Genomic DNA, 23,637 nt, shown 5'->3' with positions numbered 1-23,637 from the left:
GTTTCTAGACAAAGCAAAAAAGTAAAGCAAGCATGTTTAGCACATTCAGAAGTATAATAAAATGCACATACTTTTTGCCCTCTTTGATTTCTCTTCCATTTCTGTACCATTTTACACTGACTTTCTCTTTGGAAAGTTGGCAGGTAAAGACAGCATCATCAAATTCAGTGACAGTCTGGTCCTGAAGATGTTCAGTGAAGTCTGCAGGTGCTTCTGTGATAAGCAGCTCTGCAACTGATTTGTCTTGTCCAGCAGTAACAGTGTATTCACCTTCATCTACAAATCCACAGTCTTTAATGATCAATGAGTGCTTGAATTTATCAATTTTGTACAAAATGCGCCTGTCAAATGTGATCTCTTCCCCATTCTTCGTCCATTTGAGAGTTGCATTAAGGCGATTGACTTTGCACCAGAATGTGACTGTTTTCTTTTCCATGGTCTCAATGTCTTCAAGGGGCTCAACAATTCTGAGATCCTCCTCTGTTATGATAAAAAAGCAAACATTTTTACATCCTCGTAGGAAATTGAATGTAAATTATGAAACAATTGTAATGCAGTGCAAGTTATTTACCTAATACTTTTAAGGTGGCAGAGCTTTTAACGTGTTCTCCTCTCTGGTTTGTCAGTGAGACAGTGTAGGTAGCTTGATCTTTCAACTCTGCATCTCTGATTCTGAGAGTGTAGACTACACCCTTCTGAACAATAATGTACTTTGCACTATCAAATATTGCCTCATCATTTTTGTACCACTTCTCTTTGGCACCTTCTTTATTGACCTCACAGTTGAAGATAATTTCTTGACACTCAGTAACTTCTTGGTCCTTAAGAGGAGTTATAATCTTGAGTTTTTCTGAAATTGAGAAAACAGAAGAAATAGGACATCATGTAGTATAAAGAATGCAAAAAACAAGCACCTACACATTGATAAAATAAAGCTTACCAATCACTGCTAAGTGTGCTGTAGCTTTGGCTTCACCAACCATGACAGTATACATTCCCATATCTCCTAGAACAGTCTCTTTAACCACAAGTGCTCTCTTTTTGCCATCTGAAATGATGTCATACTTATCACCAGGCTCCAGGACTGTGTCACCCCTCAGCCACTGTACTGTAATGGCTTCTTTGGATACTGAACAGACAAATTCAGCTTTTTCTCCTTCAAGCACCTCAAGGTTTTGTGGTCTGGTAAGAAATTCTGCTGCAAGTTCTGAAAGAAAATATTTTTGTAGATATAGATATTATTTTTTACTTGTGAATGGATAAAACCAAGTTGTGTATTATTGCTGACTTTTTAAAGTTTTAATTTTTTTTCCTAGGCTATAAGCCCATGAAAGTAGCACTCTTACCATGTACAGTAAGTTTTCCTGTAGTACTAGAGCTTGGGAGCTTGCAAGTGTATTTGGCAGCATCTTCAGGATGAGCATTATGTATAACAAGAATTCTCTTTCTACCATCAGAAATGTGTTCAAATCTACCACCATCAGGCACCTCTTCATCTCCTTTAAGCCAAGTAACTTCAGCATTAGGCTTTGAAACTTCACATACCAATTTTACAGTGTCACCTTCATTTACTTCAAGATCAGGGAGATTTTTTGTGAAAACAGCCTCTTCCTCTGCAAAAAAATAATTTAGGAAGATGATTAAAGCCTGTCATAAAAAAAAAATCAAACAAAAAACCCCACACTTTCACATTTCTTATTGTTTACATATTAGATTATAAAACACTGTGTTTACCTATCACTGTAAGTAGGCCAGAAGTCCGAGCTGTTTTTGCTTCACAGGAATATTCAGCTTCATCATCAAAGACACATTTATTGATGACAAGAATGTGTTCTGCACCTTTAGAAATTATGTCATACTTCTTGCCTTTTCTAATTTCCATGCCATCCTTAAACCACTTCACCTGTTTCAGAACAAATCAACATAGTTATCAACATGCTCATCACAGATTTCATTGTGTTCTTTTATAGCCATGTAACAAAGTTTTCCCCTCTAGCTGAAGGAGTTACTGAGATTAAAAATTGTCACTACGAACCTTGACATTTGGACGAGAAATTTCACACTCAAACCGAGCAGATTCTTTTTCTTTAACCTCAAGGTCAGTCAGGGGTTTCAGGAAGTCAAGACGAATAGCTGTAAGAGAACAGAACATTTTTAGCAGAGGGAAGTCTATGTTAGCGAAGTTAAAAATTGCCAACACTGACATGACTGCCAGTCATAGACACCAGCACTCTGCCTTTACAGACTATTTGTAGAAAACTGTGAGTTACTCACGCTCCACATTGAGAAAACATGATGTCTTAAAATCCTTAGCATCACAGGCATATGTTTTTGCATCGTCCAACGTGCAGCCACGGATGATGAGTTTTCTGACCCTGCCATCAGAAATGATATCATACTTCTTCGATTTGTGAATTTCTTCTCCATTTTTGAACCATTTAACTTTTGCATTTTCCCTGGAAACTTCACATTCCAGTACTGCAGTGGCTTCCTCTTCAACAGTCTGGTCTTCAAGCGGTTTAGTAAATTCAACTGGGGGTTCTGAAAGAAACAGATACATTTCTTGTAGAAAATATCTAAATTATAGTCGGTCTTCTGCTTGTACAGAACTGCCCCATGCTGTTTATTAATTTTCCTTGACTGAATAATCAAAAAGGCACTTAGATGTCCCTACGGAAGGCTTCTTAAAACATTTTTTGTTTCGTACACCGACATTTTTTGTTAATTCTGGTAATTTCCTCATTTTCAGCCTACTGTAAAATTACACAATTATATCCTTGTCCATGGGATTTTTAATAAAAAATCATCATAAAGGCTTGCAACTCAATTTCTTTAGCTGAACCATACCCATGTAATCTCAGTGATTCTAAAGTTATGCTGTGAACTCAGAGAATGCTTAGGGCATTTTTTCAAATTCTCCTTGAATTACTGGATCACTGTGTACGCTTCTTTTACTTAATGATGGCATAGCTTGCAAGCAGTGCAAGAGGATATACAGAAAAGGTAATAATGTCCCTTGACTGATGGTGCAGTTATATTCTCACAGGTTACTGGATATTCAAAAGAACAGAAAAAGCCACTGGGAGGCACAAAGTCTGGTATTTGTGGGGCCTCTTGAGGTCAATTGAATGTTCAAGTCTGCAGCAAAGCCCTGGAAACCCTAATGACCTGGTTCATCTCCCAGGTCTGACCCATTTCCAGTGTTTCTGCTTGTTCAGCTCTTTTGTGAGGTGCAAAGATTTTAAGTAGGTGGCTTTTTAAACAGGGAAGTTATCTACCAGTTGAATATTGTATATACGACTCCAGTCATTTGATAAATACTGTGTATTAGCTTCCTATTCCAGGATGAGTCATGAATGGACCATTAATGCTGACTATGGCTTAATTAAAATGACTGACTTACCTTTCACAAAGAGATTTGCTTGAGTTCTGAAATCTTTTGCTGTCAGTGATACCTCTCCTGCATCTGTTAACTTGACATCTCTAAGAATAAGTGTGTGAACTCTCCCTTCAGCACGGGTCACAACCTTACAAAATACAAAAAAAACCCCCTTTGTGAACATCTAAAACAAGTATTTAAGAACTATTTCATTAAATAGCATGGTATTTAGGATTTGTGGAGTTTAGTTGTCTTGAAATTTTGTCAACTTCCTTTTGTATATACCAGATATAGCTCAATCCTCAAAGTTTTGAGGATTTTGGGGCTGACTTAAGATGATGTCTATTTTGAACAGGTATTAATAAACACAAAAAATAAGCAAATTTATGGGAAAAGTTGGCATTACTGCTGGCTCCATGTAAAACATGTAAAATAAAAACTTTTGCAGCTATAGAGATTTGGTAGCCCCCACATACACTTCCCTGGAAATGCTAATTTGACTTTCTATTAATAAAATTTGGTAAAAAATTCTGCCTAAAAGACTAATTTGTGTGACGACTTATTGCAGATACTACTTTGCAATCAGTAAAAAAAAAAAAAACCACTTCAATGAATAAAGGCTATAAATGTTCAGCTAAATGCCAGCCACAGAGGTAATAAAATTGTTTGAATTAGCAACAGCTAAAATGAAACACTTGTACAATTAGATTGACTCTTAAACACAGCTGTAAACGTGTTTCAAGAGGCTATTTTAAATGGGTAGAAAGTGATATATTGAGTAAATATATGGTTTACTCTCAATTTCATCTTGATAAAATTTCAACTGTTCAAATGACAGTTTTGACTATACATGTAAACTACATGAAATCTGATTTTTTTTTCATGTAATTAAAATGATAGCTTGGACAGAATAGACCAAAATAATGTTCCATTATACAGAATACCAAATGTATAATAGTTTTCTTGCCAGGTAGTCATAACTATCAATCCACTGCACTGATCAATAGCTTTTCATATTTTTCTTCTGAAGCTCAAAAATAATTATAATGGTTTATTTCATGACTCATCTGCTGAGTTCCAACTTTCTTTATCTGTCCTTAATTACTGTAATTACCATCATGATCTGTTTTGATTTTCCTATTTCTACATTCTATTTATTTTATTAAATAGTTTCTACTTATGCAAATTTCATAAAGCTCAGAAAGATCTAGCAAAACCTGAAAAATACTGTTAAAAATTGCACTTAAAAGAAATAGCAATCTGTACCAAAGTATTATTAGCAGCACTATTACAGGTTCTGAAACTTTGCTAGGTCATCCAATACCTTGAAATGTTACTTTGTCATAGGTTTCCAACTTTTACTTGAATTTACATTACTTTTTTTAGGCCTAGCATGCAAAAAAGAACTCTTACAACCAGTAATACCCATTTCCATGCCTTAATGTATTAATTTATGTTTCTTTATTTCCCCTACCACTAACTTTAAACATTAAACTGACTGCATTCCAGGCTGCTCAGATCTCAGAGTTAAGAGCCAGCACTTGATGAAGGGTTAAAAATAGCTAGTGAGAAGTGCTTGACAAGCAAATCTGCCCAGAGAGTTATCTGGATAGCCAGAACAAATGCCTGAAATGGAATTTGAATCCTCTTAATCCCCTTATATGTTGAATTGGACTGCAACTCAGCATTCAGGAGAAAAAAAGTCTTTTCCTGCTAGCACCTTTCAAAATCTCCTCACTATTCAGTATCCAACAGAATCAGGTACAAAATCAGTATTGTAATGATTGATATTTTGGAATCTTAGTTTCCCTTTGTATGATAAATAATTGTAGCATCCCAGAACACTGGAATTTCTGGGGAAAGCTGTTGTATCTGATTTAGGGATGATTTAGCATTTGACACAGCAGTACTACAATACTGCTCTGCCTTAGTACTTCAACAGGCAGAGAATAAATAAGAAATAAAGAAGGGGAAGAGACTTGAAAGAGAAGAAGGAGGAGGAAACATGAGAAAAAGTAAAGTTTAGTTTCTTTACCTGATCACTGGGCTCCAGTTTCTTTCCTTTCAGGAACCATTCTACTGGGATTCCCTCATAAGAGAGTTCGCAATCGAAGGTTGCTGATTCCCCAGCTGTCACTGTTACATCCTTGAGGGGTCTCAGCAAGCCAATTACTCGAGCTTGGTAAGGAGAAGACATAATTTTTAGATTAGTCACTTCTACCCAAGAGAGAGCTGCTGCCCTTACGTACTAATCTCCATGGTGGCTTCCCTCAAGAGAGCCAGACATCGCAATGCTGCTCTTTAAATTCCCTAAATAGAAGAGGCCACCCTGGGTTCTTAGGGGAGGGCTGGTCACCTACAATTTCCTATTTGCAGAGTGTGTTTCTTTAAATTGAACAAGGTCAGCAGGAAAGTTGCTCTGCATCTGTCTCCTTGCCAAGCCTTGCATGCCTGTTGCTAGATAAGGCATGTGTTTCCAAAATAGCGAGGGCTGGGATTGGAGTGGGAAACAAGTGGTCTTCAGCCGTGTAGTCTGTCCCTGTCCATCAAGCCCTTAACCCTATCCCCAGATATCACTGTTATCCTATCCTCTCCAGCTCACGTGACACTTTGATGCAGCAGAATCTTTGCTTGCAATATTTGATTTCATAACAGCATATATGATGCCAGACCATGAAGCAGTCTTCAAGGCCATCTTCTTAATTTTACTTCTTCCGTATGAATAAATGATATATAAGGTTAGAAAACACATAGGGCATTCCATAATGAAAACAATTAAGACAACCTGAGTAACTAATCCCTGAACTGCTGTGGGTTCAATACAGTATAGAGATTTGCCACCCATTCCAAAGAGGCAGTGGGTACCATGATTTCACTTAATTAATCAATTAATTTCAGTTTACAAGATACTTACGTTTCACTCGAAGGTGAGCACCAGACTTGGCATTTGCTGCTTGGAAATCTACTCCACCAGCTTGATCTAAGCGTACATTGTACAGTGTAAGGAAGTGCTTCTTTCCTTCCTCCTTGATTTCACATTCCTGCAAAAGCAGAATTGAAATAATTTTTTCAGTATAGTTGTTTGTACTACTCACTGAAAGAGTCCCTTCTCATATCATGCGTCTGTTTTCTTCTACTACATTCACAACTCAGGCCCATGTGAAATACACCTAATAAACATTCATTTATAGGCCTGTCCTTTCAAACTCTCTCTCTTTAATGCAGTCAGCTTCCTCTTGGAAAGAAAGGGTAAGAGGCAATACATTTCTGTGCTGAGTAGCCAATATATTAATATATATGTAGACCAGTCAGAGGTCTAGTTCCCCTAAGAGAACCAGAAATTGCTAAGCTTGTGCTTTGACCTTTCCTTGAGAAGACCCTTCCTTCTTTTATCCAGACAGTGATTTTCATGTAACTTCCAATCTTTGTGTACTATTCACATTTGCGCCATTACACAGAAGCCAAATTCTTGGCAATTGTGATTGCATTGTTTCTTTATTTTCCAGATCCTTCCAATTGTTTTTTTATTTTCCAGATCCTTCCAGCAAGGAGCTTAGAATATTTGATCAAGCTCTATACCATTTTACACCGATTTTAGCTGTCACAGAAATGAAAAAGAGTTTGAAAATGTGATCTACATCTATTTAAACTAAGTATGCCATCTGAAGCTTGTATGTTTAAATGTCATTATGTTTAAGTGAATTCCAGTTCTTTCACTTTGGATACATGATTGTTGGGTATTGTTAGCAATGCAGAATGTATCATTTTACATAAAAATCATTTATTATTTAGCTACCTCGGATTACACTTGTACTACATTTAAAACATTATTAATTAAAACCCCACTATTTTAATATAGTGACTCTTCCTGAAAGCAGAAAGAGATCAAATTTAGTTGCTGCAGTCATCCTCTTCCTCACACCCCATCTCCCTGCAAACTGTTGAGACATACATAAAAAATATCATGAAATATTAGCTTACAGCTGATTCAGTCAGGGGTTCTCCTTTTAGCTTCCAATTGCCATGGACACCCTCCTCAGAGATTTCAATATCAAAACGGGCAGTCTCTGTCTCAATCACCTCCACACTGTATAGTGGTCGTACAATCTCAATATCCCGGTCTGGAGAAGAAAAATGCAATTAACTCCCTCCGTCTCCGGCAGATCCCAAAAGATATCTACAAAGCAGCCCATTAAAATAACCATACCTTCAATATCAAGTTTAGCAGAGGTTTGATCAGTACCACAGTCACAAGTGTACTGCCCAATGTCTTTCTTCAAAGCTTTCTTGAGAATAAGGATTCTCTTTTTGCCATCAGCCTTAATAACGACATTCTTTGATGCAGTAATTGGATTGCCATCCTTCATCCATTTCACTGGGGCATCTGCTTTGCTGATTTCGCATTGCAAGATTACTTCATCTTTCTCCACAGCAGTGTAATCCTGCAGTTTCCCAGTGAAATAAGGGTCTCCCTCTGCAAGGAAAAGTAAAGACATATTTCAGTCTGAAGTTTAAGTCTTCCAGAAAGAACAACTAGTTTCTATCATAAAACATATTTTCCGTTTATATCCTGCAAGAAGGATTAAATACAGTCCTTTTTCACAGTTCTGTTACAAAAAAGAAACAATAAACACCTAAGAAACAACTCAGGGTATTACTAATATTTTTGACAACTTTTTTTGGATGCTCTAGAAGTTTTAGAGCACTGTTTTAAGTATTTATTTATTAACTGTGCACAAAATTTTAAAATTACTGTAATCACCCTTCATGAATAGGCAAATGAAGACCCAAGAAAGAAACTCAAATTTTTATTTTTTCAATATCATAATTCAGATTTAGGTCAACCCCAAGATTTTCTGATTGCTATTTTTTATTAAAAAAACTCTTCCAAATAATATACACCAGGTAAATTCTTTTTGGTATTCTTACCAAGAACAGTGAGTTTAGCTTCTGAGGATTCACCCATAGCTTCCACTTTTATCTGAGAAGTATCATCAATAGTAAGATCTTTGATTCTGAGTGTATGGAATTTGCCATCATCTGTCATTGAAACCACTTTGCTGGTATGTAATCGCTGGTCATTCTTGAACCAGACCACAGTGATATTTTCATGGGAGAGCTCCACAGTGAACTCTGCAGTTTCTCGCTCCTTCTTTGTTACATCCTTGAGAGGAGTGATGAATTTCAGGCGGATACCTATAACAACATAAAATGTCATAATGTCAGCAACATAAACTATGCAAGTATATGATGCAAAATTTTCCTAGAAATACCAACAAACCTTCAATAATTAGCTTGGCACTTGTTCTTTTATCCTCAGCTTCAAATGTGTACTTTACTTCATCCTCAAAGGCAACAGATTTAATAATCAGGGCATGTTTCGTTCCGTCTGAAATAATTTCAAATTTTTCATCGGGAGTGATCTCTTCTGTTCCTTTCAACCAGCGGAAAGTCTTGGGTTCTCTGGATACCTCACATTCAAACTTAGCTTCATCCTTCTCAAAGACTTTCACATCACTTAGTGGAGTGATAAAGATAAGAGGCAGCTCTGAAATCAAAGAAGAGCTCTTTTAGATCAGTTCATACCATGCTTTCTGACACTAGATTTGCTCTCATGCCCTGAAATACAACGGAAATGTTGGTCAAGTGCAGACTGTACCTTTCACTTTCAGATTAGCAGCACTTTTAGCATTGGCAGCTTGGAAAGACACTTCTCCAGTCATATCAAGTCTGCAGTTATGAAGGACAAGAATATGCTTCTTCCCATCTTCAATGATTTCACAGTCCTGGTGATAAAGAAACACACACCCCACCCCAATTATTAATATTCTAAGAAACCACTAAGAAAACACTATTATTAATCATGTTTTTTTACTGGAAATTATGGTAAAAAAATAAAAAGAAAAGTAAAGAAGAATCCTTACAGGTGAAGGTGTTAGGGTTTCTCCCTTTAGCTTCCATACAGGATGGACATCAGGCTCAGAAATTTCAATTTCAAAGCGTGCTGTTTCACCAACAAATACTTCCACTCCATACAGTGGGCGCTCCACTTTAATTAAGCGAGCTAAAAAGAAAAAAAAAAACCATAAGTTCGCATCTGTTTACTCACGAATTGTATACCATAGAAATGTAATACTGGAAAGCATCTTAAGTCTCTCCCTTTTCCTTCTTTTGGGCATTCAAATGCTATGACCAGTAAGTGTTTATCTAACCTATTTCTAAAACGCAGCAAGTTGGCAGTCTACCACCTTCTTCTATAACATGTCTGAAAATTCAGTTGTTTTCGGTAAGAATATTTTTCCTAAAAATTAACCCAGATATCTGTTACAGTGAACTAAACTGATTTTTTTCTTGATGGTAACTGGACAGAGAGAGTAACTGATCACAACAGTCTATGTAACAGCTACCTATATATTGTCAAATATATTGTCGCTGGTAATCACTTTAAATCTAGATATTTCAGCCATTCATCACAACAGCATGCTTTCCACAGGTGTATTTTTGGTCTTGTTCCTAGAGAGTGTCTGTCTGTCTGCACTGGTTTACAAAGGTTTTGGATTTCCCCTTAGTGAAGACACGATTACTTACACTCAACGCTGATATTGGCACTTGTCTTGTCGGTTCCACAGTCACACTCATAAACACCTTTATCACTCTCTGCAGCCTTCTTGATCTTCAAGATACGGCGCAAGCCATCCGTTTTTATGGAAATTCTGTTGGAAGCTATTAGCTCTTCACCATCTTTGTACCATTTCACTGGCACATCTTTGCTAAGTTCACACTCCAGTGTAATATCATCTTTCTCTACAGCACTGTAGTCTTGTAATTTCACAGTGAAATATGGATCAGCCTCTACAAAAGCCATAGTGGATAAGACAAATTAGTTATATAAATATACTAAAATGTCAACATTTTGTCATTTTCTACTTATAAAAATGGTTAATATTTATTCTATATCAGGTTTTAAATTATTTATGTACCTAAGACTTTCAGGTTGGCTTGTGTGCTCATGTCCTTGACTACAGCCTTTATTTCTGAGATATCATCAAGTGTTACTTCTCTCATTTCTAGTTTATGAACTTTGCCTTCTGAAGTAATTAAAACTGTTCTGCTTGTGTGAAGTCTCTTGTCATTTTTGAACCATTTCACGTGCATGCCTTCATGAGAAAGCTCAAACTGAAACTGAGCTGTTTCCCCCTCTTTCACTGTTTGATCCTGTAGAGGTGTAATGAACTTCAGCCTCACACCTGTAATGTAGACATAAATACAATCAGAAAAAAAAGGCTAATGTAGCCCTGGAAGATAGATTCTTTATCCTTTTCTTAAATTCTTTTGTTCAGGAGAAAACACTTGCCTTCCACAAACAGTCTTGCTGTACTCTTCTTGCCATCAACTTCAGCAGTGTATTCTCCCTCATCATCAAACTGTGAATCATTGATAACAAGAATGTGCTTCTTTCCATCTGCAATGATGTCAAATTTTTCTCCAATCTTGAGTATATCAGTGCCCTTAGACCATATAACATTGGCCTCTCTGGTAAGGACACATTCAAACCTTGCTTGGCGCTTCTCAGGAACAGTGACGTCTTTCAGGGGCACAGCAAAGTCCAGTTCGATTTCTGGAGGCAAAAGATAACATCTCATTTGCAATGTGCTCCATGTGAACTCTGCCCAAGCTGGGGTCACACTCCATGGGGCATCCTACCTTTTACTGTCAGGATAGCTGTAGTGACAGCGTTAAGGGCCTGGTAAAGGACTTCGCCAGCTTGATCTAGCTTGACTTTGTGTAAGGTTAGGAAGCGTTTTCCTCCTTCAGCTTTGATTTCACATGTCTGGAGAGATGACAGACTTGGGTAAATACAAATACCAACATAATGCAAATGCCCTGCTGCTAGGTGTTTTTAATAAAGGAATTTTCATAAACACTGTATATGTGGTAAAGAGTCAGGTGGGAAGCATGAAATTGCTTTTCAAGCAAAATTAACAAATTTACTCAATAGTTAAAATACGGAGTACATTTTTTCAGCATGCCAGGTTTCTTTAGACTCTCAGAATCATTCCTACAACGTATAAAGGTTATTTCTACTATTGCTTGAATTATGTGCTGGAATACCTTAAGAAAATGAAAGTCTTCAAAACTTAGCTTTTATAAAAATATAATCTTGCTTAGAGCACCAGTATTTTCAATCATATATTCTGGACTGAGTAGCAATGACATGTCTTAACATAAAGATTCAAGGAACCTGTTCACATTATTTAAATAAATCATGTTGTAAAGTTCAAGGATGCTTACAGGTGAAGGTCTCAGGATTTCTCCTTTCAGCTTCCATTCACCAGGAATATCATCCTCAGATATTTCTGTATCAAAGTTTGCTGTTTCCTTCTCATAAACTGTAACATCCTCTAATGGTTTCAGAAGCTCAACTTCACGTTCTAAAAATGCACAAATGAACACAGTAGACCAAGTTTTTACAGAGGTTTATAATAATTCAGGTTACTTTTTTTGTTTGTTTATTTAGATGTTTTTCAACATTGGCCTACAAGGAGATTAAATATAATTCAAGTAATAGCTTCCTTACCACCAAGGGTCAGTTTAGCTGGGTATCTGCGACCTTCAACTTCCACTGCATATTCTCCAACGTCAGCAGGACCAGCATTCTTGATTTTCAGGAAAATTTTATTTCCTTCTCTCAAGATTTCTGTCTTGTCAGTGGGTTCAGCAGGGATTTCCTCATCTCCTCTAAACCATTTAATGTTTGGTGTATCCTTGACAATGTCACAGCTGAAAGTGGCTGTTCCTTTTGGTTTAACATGCTGGTCTCTTATGGGTTTTACTAACCAGTCCCTTATAACTTCTGCAGGACAAAAAGTTACACAAGAAAACATTTTAGCAGACTTTTATTACAAATAGATGTGTCATAAAAAAGAAGAATAAGAACTAAGAGATTTAGTTTCAATAGCTGTAAAAATCTTGTAATTGTAAGACAATGAGAAAAGGTTTTCCTAATTTTAAAGTAGCCCAAATATCCTAGAGAGAAACAAAGAACATGACTTTGGTTGCTTACCTACTACCTTAACACAAGATGAGCATGATAGTTCAGAGTCTTCCACAGTAACAGTGTAAGTGCCAGCATCAGCATCATCTGAATCAGTGACTGTGAGGGAATGTGACAAACCAATAACACCCAGAGCAAATTTCCCAGGCTTGGCTTTGATGATTTTACCATCCTTTCTCCAGACCACATTTCTTTCTTTGTTAAGCTCACATGTTAAGTACAGTGGCTGCGTTTTAATGACAGTCACTTCTTCTTCAAGGGTTTTCACAAACCGCACTGGAAGTTCTGTGGGAAACAAAGTATTTTGATTGGTCTCCTTTATCTATAGAACATGTGATGCAGAAATGCCTTATATAATATGTGTAGTGACTGAGGGAACCAGAAGGATGCATCTACCAACTACAGTAAAATTACAAAGCACCAGTTCTACTTTGAGGAGTAGCTAGCCTATTGATAAATTTGAAACAGGGAATACCTTCAACAATAAGTTTGGCTGTGGAGGTCTTCTCTTTGTTCCCCAGTCGCAATACACAGGTATATTCACCAGCATCAGACAGCTGGACATCAATAATGTGCAGCTTCCTGTCTTTGCCATCAGCAATAAACTTGTGTTTTGGGCTCTCTCGGATGTTACTTCCATCTTTCATCCAGCTGGTAATTGCAGTGGATGGTGAAATAAGGACTTCAAAGATTGCAGAAGACCCAACAGACTCAGCTTCTTTTAGCACTATATCTTTCATCTCCTTTACAAACTTCAGTGGCACAGCCTTGAGCTGGTAAGTAAATGGAGGCTCTTCAGGAGGTTTTTCACCACCACTGCCTGGCCTGAGTTTCCTCCTTTCTGCATCTGCTGGTGAAGGTGTCTTCTTGGCTGTAATGAAGATTCAGAAATGAATAAACTAATCCTGATTAGTTGTTTTTGATTGTAGGCTGTTCAGATTTTGTTTGGGGGAGATTTAACAATCTTCTAAGTAGCTAGTATGGGGCTATGTTTGGGATTTGTGTTGAAAGCAGGTTTGATAACACAGAGATGTTTTTGTGATTGCTGAGAGGTGCTTGCAGAGTCAAAGCCTTTTCTGCTTCTCATACAGCCCCACCACTGAGAAGGCTGGAAGTGCACAAGAAACTGGGAAGAGATACAGCCAGGAAAGCTGATCCCAACTGACCCAAGTGATATCCTACACCCTATGGTGTTATGCTCAGTATATAAAGCAGGGGAAAAAAGCGGGGGGGGGGGGGGGGCGGGGACATTCAGAGTTGTGACATTTGCCCTTCAAGGGATGGAAACCTGCTGTCCTGCATATGGGTGAACACATCCCTGCTCATGGCAAGTGGTGAATGAATTCCTTATCTTGCTTTATTTGTGTGCTCTGCTTTTGCTCAACCCATGAGTTTTCTCACTTTTACCCTTCTTATTCTTTCCTCCCTGCCACCATAGGGGAGTGAGTTACTGTGTGGGCCTGATTGCCAGCTAGAGTTAAACCATGACAAGATATTGCTTGTAATATCCTACCTTTGACTGGACTGATACCCTTCGGAGATTCCTCTTTTGGTGGCTTGGCCTCTGAAGTAGAACAGTAAGATTATTAGGAATGTAGTTAAATAAACATACTTACTAAAACTAACAGAAGCATTTATTTTAGATACCAGATTTTTTCATTTTTCATGTAGGAGGGGAGGAAAGGATATAAACATATCTCTATTTTTATAGAATTTATACTGTCTACACCTCAATAGTAAGTTCAATATCCTGAAGTGTGGGAATGACATATTCAGCAGTAGAGTCTAACAGGCTCAAAAGATCCTTTTTCTTTAATGTGTTGTCCTGCTCAATAATTTGTAAAACTTTGTCATTCCTTGATGCTGGATTTAAGATTAGGCCCTTGATAAATACCCACCAGTCACCGAAAAAAGTTTAAATGCCTATTAAAATTATACGATTTTTTTAAACCCACACACATTTACTAATGACTGCCACAAAATCATAAGCTATGTAAACTAAATATATGTTTCAGAACAATGTGGTACTTTTACCACAAGTGAGGGATGTTCTGTTAGTAACCTAATTTGTGATGAACCATCACAGACTTTTGAAAATATTAACCATGCTATGAGGCCTCTCATTACCTTTTTGTGAAAGGAAATATAAAAAATACTTTTAATGGGAGAATGATATGAATGAAATGCAGGACAGATTTTATTGCAGTGGATGGAAATACAAATGCTAGGAAAAAACATGTGAGTTTTCCTGAGAAGACAATGGCACACAGACGATTTATGAAGTCTTAGAAAAGTATGAGACTAAGACAATGAACAGTGATCACACAGCTGTATGTACAGACAGGTAAGACAAACACGTGAAGAGTGGCTGAATGCCAATAAAGCCAGCTGACAGACTTGATGGAATTGTGAATGGTGTTACTAAACACAATGGCAGGTGGTGCTCTCCTGAAGCAAATGGTACAAGCACTTCGTGGAAGAATTTGGCATCAGTCTTCCTCACCTCGCTTTGCATGAGACTTTGCTGGAACATCCAGAACTTCACATGATTCTCCAGGTACATCCAAATTCTTATTTTCACTCGAAAGTCTAGTGGCTTGCTCAGTCAGATGAGCAGGTTCTGATTTCTGGTATTCTTTCTCTCCTTCTGCTTTCTTGGAAGTTATTACCTTACCTGTGCTTGAGGAGTAAGTATCTTCTCCATTTGCAGGGATCCCTTTGCTGGATGATTTGCCTATGAGCTTTCCCTTCTCTTTTTTCACAGTACCAGATGTGTCTTTTCCAATGCCATGTTCAGGTGATATTTTTTCATCTGATATACCTTCTGTAGCTTGCTTTTCTTCACCTTTATCTTTTCTGCTTTTGTGAGCTAGAGTTTCTTTATGTTCATCCTGAATGGTATGAATGTCTTGAATTTGTTGCTCATCTTGACTTTGTGGTGCCTGAATACCAGCTTTCTTTACTAACTCAGATATGGCTCCCTTTTCATGCTCTCCCTTGGGAACTTCACTTGCCATTCCTCCTGTAATCACTGTATCAAATTGTTTTTCCACAGGCAGAATTTCAGGGGCATTTGACTGTCGAAATTCGCCCTTTTTAAAGTGGGTGCTAAAGATAGGTTTTTCTTCCTTTTCCGGTATAATCTTCTTGCCTGATTTTTTATCACTTAGGAGTGGTTTCTCAGTCAACAATTGTCCTAAACCCTCCTCATAATGAACTCCTTTCTCTGTAGAATATTCTTCTCTTGCTTTCATCTCTACTACTTCTGACTTAAGAATAGATGGTTTAGTGATTGTGTGAGGTTTTTCTTGGGGAACCTCCTCATCTTCAAGGGGGTGTTCTAGGTCAACATCTTTTCTCAATCCTGGCTGAGCCTCTTCAGACAGATTTAAGGAATGTACTTCTGCTGATGTAAAACACAGACTCTTGTCTTTCTCATCATCTTGAATATCTTCCACTTTCTTTGCTTCTTTGTTAAGAATCTTATCTACAGGAATTTCAGGTACTGTGATACCGGATTGCTTCATCCTCTGAATTTTACTTTGTATGCCATGTCCCTTCACAGATTCTTCAAGAGGAACTTCAGATTTCTCTGGAGTAAAACCTTCTCTCTCATTTTCATTTCTAAGCTGAGGAGTTTCAGTTGTGCCTGCCTCTACGGTATCCTGTACAAATGAAGTTTTATCTTTAATGTGAATTTTTTCAGGTTGTAAACTTATTTTTGATTTTTTCTCTTTTCCTAGAAGTCCTTTCTGGTCCCTGGACTGAGATGGCTTTCTGGGTTTAGGTACACAAGTTGATTCAATTTTTTCTTCTTCTTCGTGGTCGGGAATCTTTCCTTCATGAAGAACACTAAACTTTTTAGAGACCTTCTCTATGGCATCTTCCCTATGAACTATCAATTTAATTTCATCTTCCTTTTCTTCTCCAGAACCTCTTTCCACATGTTCAGATGTCACAGAAATCAATTTCACTTCCTCATCAGGTAGTGGTAGTTCCTCCTTTGTGTATGTAATGCGATCCACTTCAACTTCTAATTCCTCACCTGTAAGGGTAGGCTTTCCTGAAACTACAGGTGCCATTTCTGGCTCTTCTTCTTCAGAAGCCAGGACGAAATATTTAAGAGATACTTTCTCCTGCTCATCTGTCTCCGAATTCAGTATTTCACCAGCTGTTTCCAGTGAGATTTTATACTCACGTGGCTCTATGGCCGGAAGTGTCTCCTTAGGACTTACTTTCTCTTTTACATGCAAGCTTTTTTCAACCAAAATCTTCTTTAACACAATTGACTCAGGCTTTTCTTCTTCCACTGAGGGCATTTTATCTCTATGCTTTAGTACAGATGGTGCATCAGGTTTTTCTGCAGCTACAGAGTTTCATAGGTAATTTAGAGAGTAAAAATCCATAAGAATAAGAATCAGGAACAATACATTTTAAGACAAATTTTACAGCTATACCTGAAACAAAGTGAACATAGAACACTTTCTCTCTGCACAACAGAAACTTATAACACAACCACAAAAGAAAGGTAAGAACAGCACACATGAACAGAAAACCTAAGTAAACCACTGTTAGTAGTGTCTTGTTAGCCCACCAAATTAAATCCAGTTTAGGTTGAAAGTAGCGGAAAATTACAGCTATCTGGTCACTAACATAAAATAAGTTAATTGTGCCACTGCACCACCAGATCAATGGCCAAGAGACATTAATGATTTGGCTTCTCAAATGCCCAAGATCTGAGCTCTACTGCAACATGAGGCCCTTTGGTGAGCAGAATGGACATCAGCTCTGCTGGTGGAGCATGGGCTCAGAGTGTTTCAGAGGAAATGGAACCATCACAGCTCTTTTTTTATTCACAGCAGGCTTTGTTCTGGGGTCCTAAGCACAGCAGACGAAAGTAGTGATACTCTAATTCTTCAACATCACTGTCAGTTTTCCTCAGGGCCTCAATGATAAATCAAAAGCAGAAAACAAAACAACACAACAGTACTTTAGAAACATGTACAACTTCTCTGTGTCTACACAGGAAATACACAGAAATACAAGAAAACATGTATCAGGACATGAGGAACATCAAGAAAACAACAGAATACACAAATTTCATAGTAGGACAAAAAAAGACACACATATTACCATCCAGACAAAAGAGCACAGATTGGTCTCCATAGTGTATCAGAGATGTTTTTGTTTTAAATTAGGTGACAGTATCTAGAATAACAAGATCCTTGAATAGGACCTCAAATCTTCCTGTAATGAATGAGTTATTGTACAGCTCTTCCCTCTTCCTATACTGAAGGTATTTAGGTAGGTCAGAGAAAAACCTCCTAAATAGCACAGAATACACATAAATACCTGCTTTCTTTCCAACAACTGGAGTTGTCACTGGAGTAACAGTGGGTGCTGGTTCTTCAGCTGGTTTTGGAGATTTTACAGCTATATGGGGGAAAAAAAAAAGTTTTAATAGATTACTTTAAGTATGATTCTCTTTAAAATGTTTTGTAGCTGGTAGGAAAGTTCTAGTCTTGTTAATTCTAAAGTCCTTTGTGTAGACACTTTCAATATTCAGCTGCAGAGGGTGCTGAGTCATCTTGTCTAGACTGTACTTTTGCCAAGAAAGCTTGGACCAGATCACCCTTGAAGTCACCTTCCAACCTGGTATTCTATGATTCTGTGAATACCCTTTTAGTGAGAAATTCCTGAACACAAAATACCAGACACACAAGAAAGGCTTCACTAGTATTCTAAAGAATTCTTACCTACTGCAGGTTTAGGCTCAGGCCCAGGAACTGGGACAGATGCTTGCTTAGTTTCTGCCACTTCAAACACAGAAATTACAAGTAGGTTAGTTTACATTTTTTGCAATCACATTGAGCATTAGAAGTTAGGAGGAACAACACAGAGAGAGCTAAATGAAGACAGAATTTATCAGTTTCTATTTTATTTGGCCAAAAAGCAAGAAATTACCTTGAGCTTAACTCTTGTAAAGCAAGATTGCAAACAATGCATAAAAGATGAATTTTTCAAGCATTGAAGAATAAAGACAACAAGAAATCCAGAAGATTGCAAAATGGTTAATGAGGACACAGTAGTCATGACAGACTGGAGGACAGTGATACATTATGTTAATATAGCATGATATTCAGCACTGAATATTGTTTAGTTGCTGCAAAAAGGAAAAAGAGCACCACACGTTTGTACCTTTTGGTGGTTCAAGCACAGGTTTCTCCTCTTTTTTTATGGTAGGTATCTCAGTTTTCTTCGTAGGAACTTCTGGGACTTTAAAATAATATTTTTGTTTTTAAAGATATATTAAAACACCTTAAATCCCTAAACAGAATATCCTCAAGTATATTTAACAGCTTTCATTGCTTTTACATGTAAACAGTTTCAGAGGTTCAGCTTTAGGAATATATATTTCTTAGAGTAAGATTGGAATAAATTAGAAACTATAAATGGGCAAAAGGACACATATTTGTAAAATATTACTTATAAGAATGCTTGGATTAACTGTTTTGCTGTAGTTATATTTTTATCAGTATTATATAAAATATTTGCAATGCTCTTTTCTATACACAATGAAGACTGAGAAACCCAAAATGCAGAATTCAGACCCAAATGTGAATGTCAAACTTCGTTGTGCTTCTGGCTAAGACTTAAATTGTGCAATTAGGCCAACGCAAATTATCATTTAAGATATCAATTTCATTCCTCAACTTAAGAAAATACTACTTAATGGGGGGATTAAAAAAGTATATATAATTTCATAAATAGATTTGATAGTATTCTAGTACCTTCAGGTCTCTTAATTTTTTCTACTGGTGTAGGTACTGGTTTAACTTCTGGTTTAGGCTCTTTTTCTGGCTTAGGTTCTTCCTCTTCAGGTTTCTTTTTAAGAACTTCAAAAGAAAAGAAATCTCATTTTTAAAAGCACAGGCAAGCAGAAGAATAAGACAGTGAACAAGACAAAGATTGAAAATATCAATCATATAGAAACAGGAAAATATATAGCTCTATAGAAACGGAAGGTTTGTGTAACTATTCAAGATACTATTCTGAAAGTCATTTCAAATTCAAGTCAACTAAGGAAAAAAGACAGTTTTATTAAGAGTAGTCCATCTGAGAGAAAAGATTTTAATGTTAACTATCGTAGAATAAAATTTCTTGTTATATATTATGTATTTATTCTCTTATTTAAATGATGACTTGCTATATGTAATTTTGAATTATTAACTGTAGTTAGAGATTACTTTTAGGGACACAATGCACGATTATAGATTAAACTCCCACTGACTCCAGTGAGAGAACAATACTAAATCCCCACGTACTGGATTTGGAGAGCTCAAATTTATACAATGTCTGTTTTCCATTCTATTGATTTAACTTGGTTTTGTCCTCTCAGTTCTCCATTTCGGGTACGTAATGACACTGTCATCTGAAAAATGGAATCTTATACTTTATTATGTTGTCTGTAATTTGAAGGTACAAGGTACACAGGCATGAATCATCCCTCTGTGGTACTTCAAAGAGAATTGGAATTAGTGTTTCATTTTTCTAAGCAATAGTTGAGCATGAATTGATTCAGAATGTCCCAGACTTTGCAGGAAATGGGACTGATGTGCAGTAGTACCGTGGGGTTCTGTGATCTGTGTGGTACTTCTAGGAAAACCATAAAAGAGAATACATAGACTACACATGTAACTTTAATAACATTTACACTGTGGGCAGTGGAGGACTCTCAACTCTAGTATAAAGAGAGAAGGAAAATGGAACACAGAGAGATGGGGAACTAGATTTTCATTTTCTGCTGTGTTTTCATTATAGATGCTTTCCATCTGAGAGACTTTCAGGCTACACCCCCTTCCTCCCTGCAACCACAACTGCTTTTCCCAAGAAACAGACATCAAATAGTATTTGATCACGTAGTGTTCCACAACACATACACTAAACAATTCTACTTAGCGGAATAGGCAGTTAAAATGCTGGGTTTTCAAAAACAGAGCCAAGTTACTATACCTCTTTTCAGAACAACTTCTTCTTTTGGTGGAGGAGTAGGCTCAGGAATTATTTTGCGAGGTTTCTTTACAAGTCCAGGCACTTAAAAGAATATTATTCCAGATTTTATTACAGGTTCATAATAACAGTAGGAGTTAACCAACAACTAGCAATGTCAAACACACAAATCAAATATTAGTCCACTACGGAATATTATAATCAAAGGTAAAACTGTTGCTACTGAAGCCAATAGCTTTAATATATTTTCTGTATAATTAGCATACAGACATCATTTAAGCTTATATATAAAGAGAAAGTTTTCATACAAATCAACAGAAGAGAAGTATGTTTTGCGAAAACTATAAAGGGCATATATTCTAGAAGAATCGTCATCATAACATTTTTATTTCCTTGTCCTCTTTCACTACAGGCTTATGTTACATATCTATTCATATGAGTGCCTGTCTGTGATATTCGTAAGGATCCACTTTAATCTCTAAACTTGGAACAGCATTAAGAAGTAATGTCCACTGCATAGCTGCTCAGTTTATCTTAAACTCCAGTACATACGAATAATACAAAGGCATATACGTGAAATGGCTTGCTCAATACATTATTCTTTCCCATTTCTACCAAGTGTCTTCCCACAAAAATAAGTTACATTTCAGAAAAATAATAAACTAAGTATGTTGGAACAATGGTGTATACATTTAAAGAGTATTTTATTTTTATTTCTAGCCAAGCAGAAAACCGAAGTGACCACTTACACAAGTGATAAAACTCATAAAACCCTCTCTCACTCTTTTACCTTTTTGACACATGGATCATCTCACAGATTGTATGATGGGTGATTAAACTGGACATCTGGACATAAATATGCCACAAACATATATGCCCAAGACAGGAGTGCATGCTGAGCATAATCAAACATAGACAGTGTTTTAACATATTTGACCAAAAAAACCAAGAAGATACTGAGAACTACAACTTTGGGATCATGAGAGGTTTATTTTAAGCTAGATTCTTATATTAGCTAGATACCTTTAGCAGGTGGGGGTTCCAGTTTTGGAGACTCAACAGGTTTTGCAGGCACAACTTTCTTCCTTGCCTCAGGAGCTTTAAAGAAAATTATTTAAATTTTACAACACACATTAGACTCCAAAAAGAAATGAGTTTTCTAAAAAATCCAAACACCTCATTAATAGTATTGATGTAAAAGAAGGACAAAAGCTGCAAAGCTAAGATCCTTGCTGATTAACTGCTTCAAAAGTCAGATGATCTGTAGGAAGCACAATTGATTTGAAATCCACGTTCATCTAATACCAGCAAATCATTGCTGGGGATTCTTTTCATTTGTAAGAATATGTTAAAGAGAGAATTATGTTAAGGATAGAAGAATGTGTTAAATTGATTAAAATGGTTTAAATTTTTTTTTTCCCAGTAACTATTGAAAAGAACCCATGTAAATGCTGATAATTCATGATGGATTGAGCATTAGTGAGACGCACCATTAAAGTATAGTATATTAGAAAAGAAATAAAAAAGACACAAAATTATAGTCTAAAAGCATGCTTTTCAAGGTTCATCAGTATAATTTTAAAAGACTGAGTTTCCACCATTATTTATGTCTTCAGATGATTATACCTTTAAGTAGATCTTTTGCCAGTTTAATATCCTCTGTTGGAGCAGGTGGTGGTGGTGGTGGCTTTCGCTTTTCGGGGATCTTCTTTTCAGGTTGCGGCACTTTAAATAACATTAGGTAGATTTAGAATAAATTTGCTACGATGTTAGTTATGTGAAGAGTAATGTACAAACCTAAAGACCACCATTTTCCATTTCCAGTGAAGCAGAGAAAAAATGTAATTGAATTAAATGGGAGCATGAAAGAGTCTCAGGTTACTACTTCATAGCATGCACACAATACAAACATCCAAGATGACTTAAAAAAGCGTGTTAATAACACGAGAACAAAAGTAGAAAACCAAATGATGGGAAGACTCTTGTGGATAAGAAACAAAATGAAAGTATTTAAAATAATCTTCAGGTTGTACTTGTAATTAAATGACAAGAAGTAATTTCTAGAACACAACAATGGAAGAATCACAGAATCTACAACGTAGAGGTGACCTACAACACACAGGCACATGTGTGAAATATGAGAGAGCAAGAAAAATCTGCACGTGATGATAATGAAAGAAAGGTGTGTGGCAGCCTCTAGGGAAGGACTTTGTATACCTTCAACTGGTAAAGCTTCTTCAACTTCTACAATTGGAATTTCTTCTGCTTCTTCAGGCTCAATCTCCTTTACGATTTCATATTCTTTAAAGAATATTGACAACGGGTGTAAGTTTTCAATTTTAAGATTGTTTCACGTGAACAATTACACAGATATGACTAAAAGCAGATCTACTTCAACAGACACACACAAATACACATTAGGATAAGCAACCACTCAGTATCTGTTACCTTTCCAGGAATAAAAGATTTTAAAAACTGCTTTTTTTCTAAGCATGAGTGAGGATTGTGTGAAGGACAGAATTTTTTATGTATAAAATATAAACTAAACATTAAATTTGTGGATGAGTCATTGTAACAGGAAAGAATAAAAATGTTGATGCTCTCAATTAATTTAAGATTATAACAGCAACATAAATACTAACTTCTGAGAGACTTCAATTTGGTGGGAATTTAATATTATCTTAAAAAGAGCCATATCCTGTGCAGGAGCATATATTTTGCTTCCAAATATGAAGATATATTAACAGATACATGAAATACCGACTAGAATAATCTAAAATATGAAGTGAACAACATACAAATATCACAATGGGAGAAAAAGGAAAATGTCTGCTTCAAAGCTTATACTTGGATGAACAGGACAAAGGATTGTTCTTAGAGTAAAATCTATGGTGGCACAAACCTTCACTTGGTAGTGATTCAGGTATTTTAGGAATATCAACAGGTACTTTCTCCTCTGAGACAGGTTTCTTGGGTACCTCAGACACTTAAAAAAAATTAAGTTTCTTTTATTTTTGTGTACATAAATGTACATATAAAACATAAAAAGACAAAGACATCTAGCACACACAGAATCACAGAAAAGTGGTCATAACCATGACAGACTGTACTCCAGTCTTTCTCAAGGTGGGCTAGAGTCAACTGACAAATTTTATAGACTCAGTTATGAACAAAGAAAAGAGAGAATACAGAA

The 23,637-nt window shown here is 36.6% G+C and overlaps 1 protein-coding gene across 1 annotated transcript in view; it reads right to left on the bottom strand.

Annotated features, from left to right (window-relative positions):
- TTN (titin) overlaps positions 1 to 23,637 on the bottom strand; it is a 238,200-nt gene that overhangs the window by 86,044 nt on the left and 128,519 nt on the right. Inside the window, 33 exon segments of the mRNA XM_042779450.1 lie at positions 72 to 480; positions 572 to 850; positions 941 to 1,207; positions 1,347 to 1,613; positions 1,735 to 1,903; positions 2,036 to 2,133; positions 2,275 to 2,541; positions 3,404 to 3,527; positions 5,415 to 5,557; positions 6,294 to 6,420; positions 7,361 to 7,500; positions 7,587 to 7,853; positions 8,309 to 8,575; positions 8,661 to 8,927; positions 9,039 to 9,165; positions 9,304 to 9,443; positions 9,968 to 10,231; positions 10,360 to 10,626; positions 10,734 to 10,997; positions 11,084 to 11,210; positions 11,672 to 11,811; positions 11,958 to 12,233; positions 12,444 to 12,719; positions 12,910 to 13,305; positions 13,747 to 13,752; positions 13,948 to 13,998; positions 17,787 to 17,867; positions 18,191 to 18,250; positions 19,226 to 19,330; positions 20,448 to 20,528; positions 21,468 to 21,542; positions 22,071 to 22,169; positions 22,662 to 22,745. Coding sequence (XP_042635384.1) covers positions 72 to 480; positions 572 to 850; positions 941 to 1,207; positions 1,347 to 1,613; positions 1,735 to 1,903; positions 2,036 to 2,133; positions 2,275 to 2,541; positions 3,404 to 3,527; positions 5,415 to 5,557; positions 6,294 to 6,420; positions 7,361 to 7,500; positions 7,587 to 7,853; positions 8,309 to 8,575; positions 8,661 to 8,927; positions 9,039 to 9,165; positions 9,304 to 9,443; positions 9,968 to 10,231; positions 10,360 to 10,626; positions 10,734 to 10,997; positions 11,084 to 11,210; positions 11,672 to 11,811; positions 11,958 to 12,233; positions 12,444 to 12,719; positions 12,910 to 13,305; positions 13,747 to 13,752; positions 13,948 to 13,998; positions 17,787 to 17,867; positions 18,191 to 18,250; positions 19,226 to 19,330; positions 20,448 to 20,528; positions 21,468 to 21,542; positions 22,071 to 22,169; positions 22,662 to 22,745 — 6,010 coding nt within the window.

This window comes from Catharus ustulatus, chromosome 7 (genome assembly GCF_009819885.2).
Source record: "Catharus ustulatus isolate bCatUst1 chromosome 7, bCatUst1.pri.v2, whole genome shotgun sequence".
NCBI lineage: Eukaryota > Metazoa > Chordata > Aves > Passeriformes > Turdidae > Catharus > Catharus ustulatus.
Note: the sequence above shows the minus strand (reverse complement) of the source record. Positions and strands in the feature narration are given on the sequence as shown.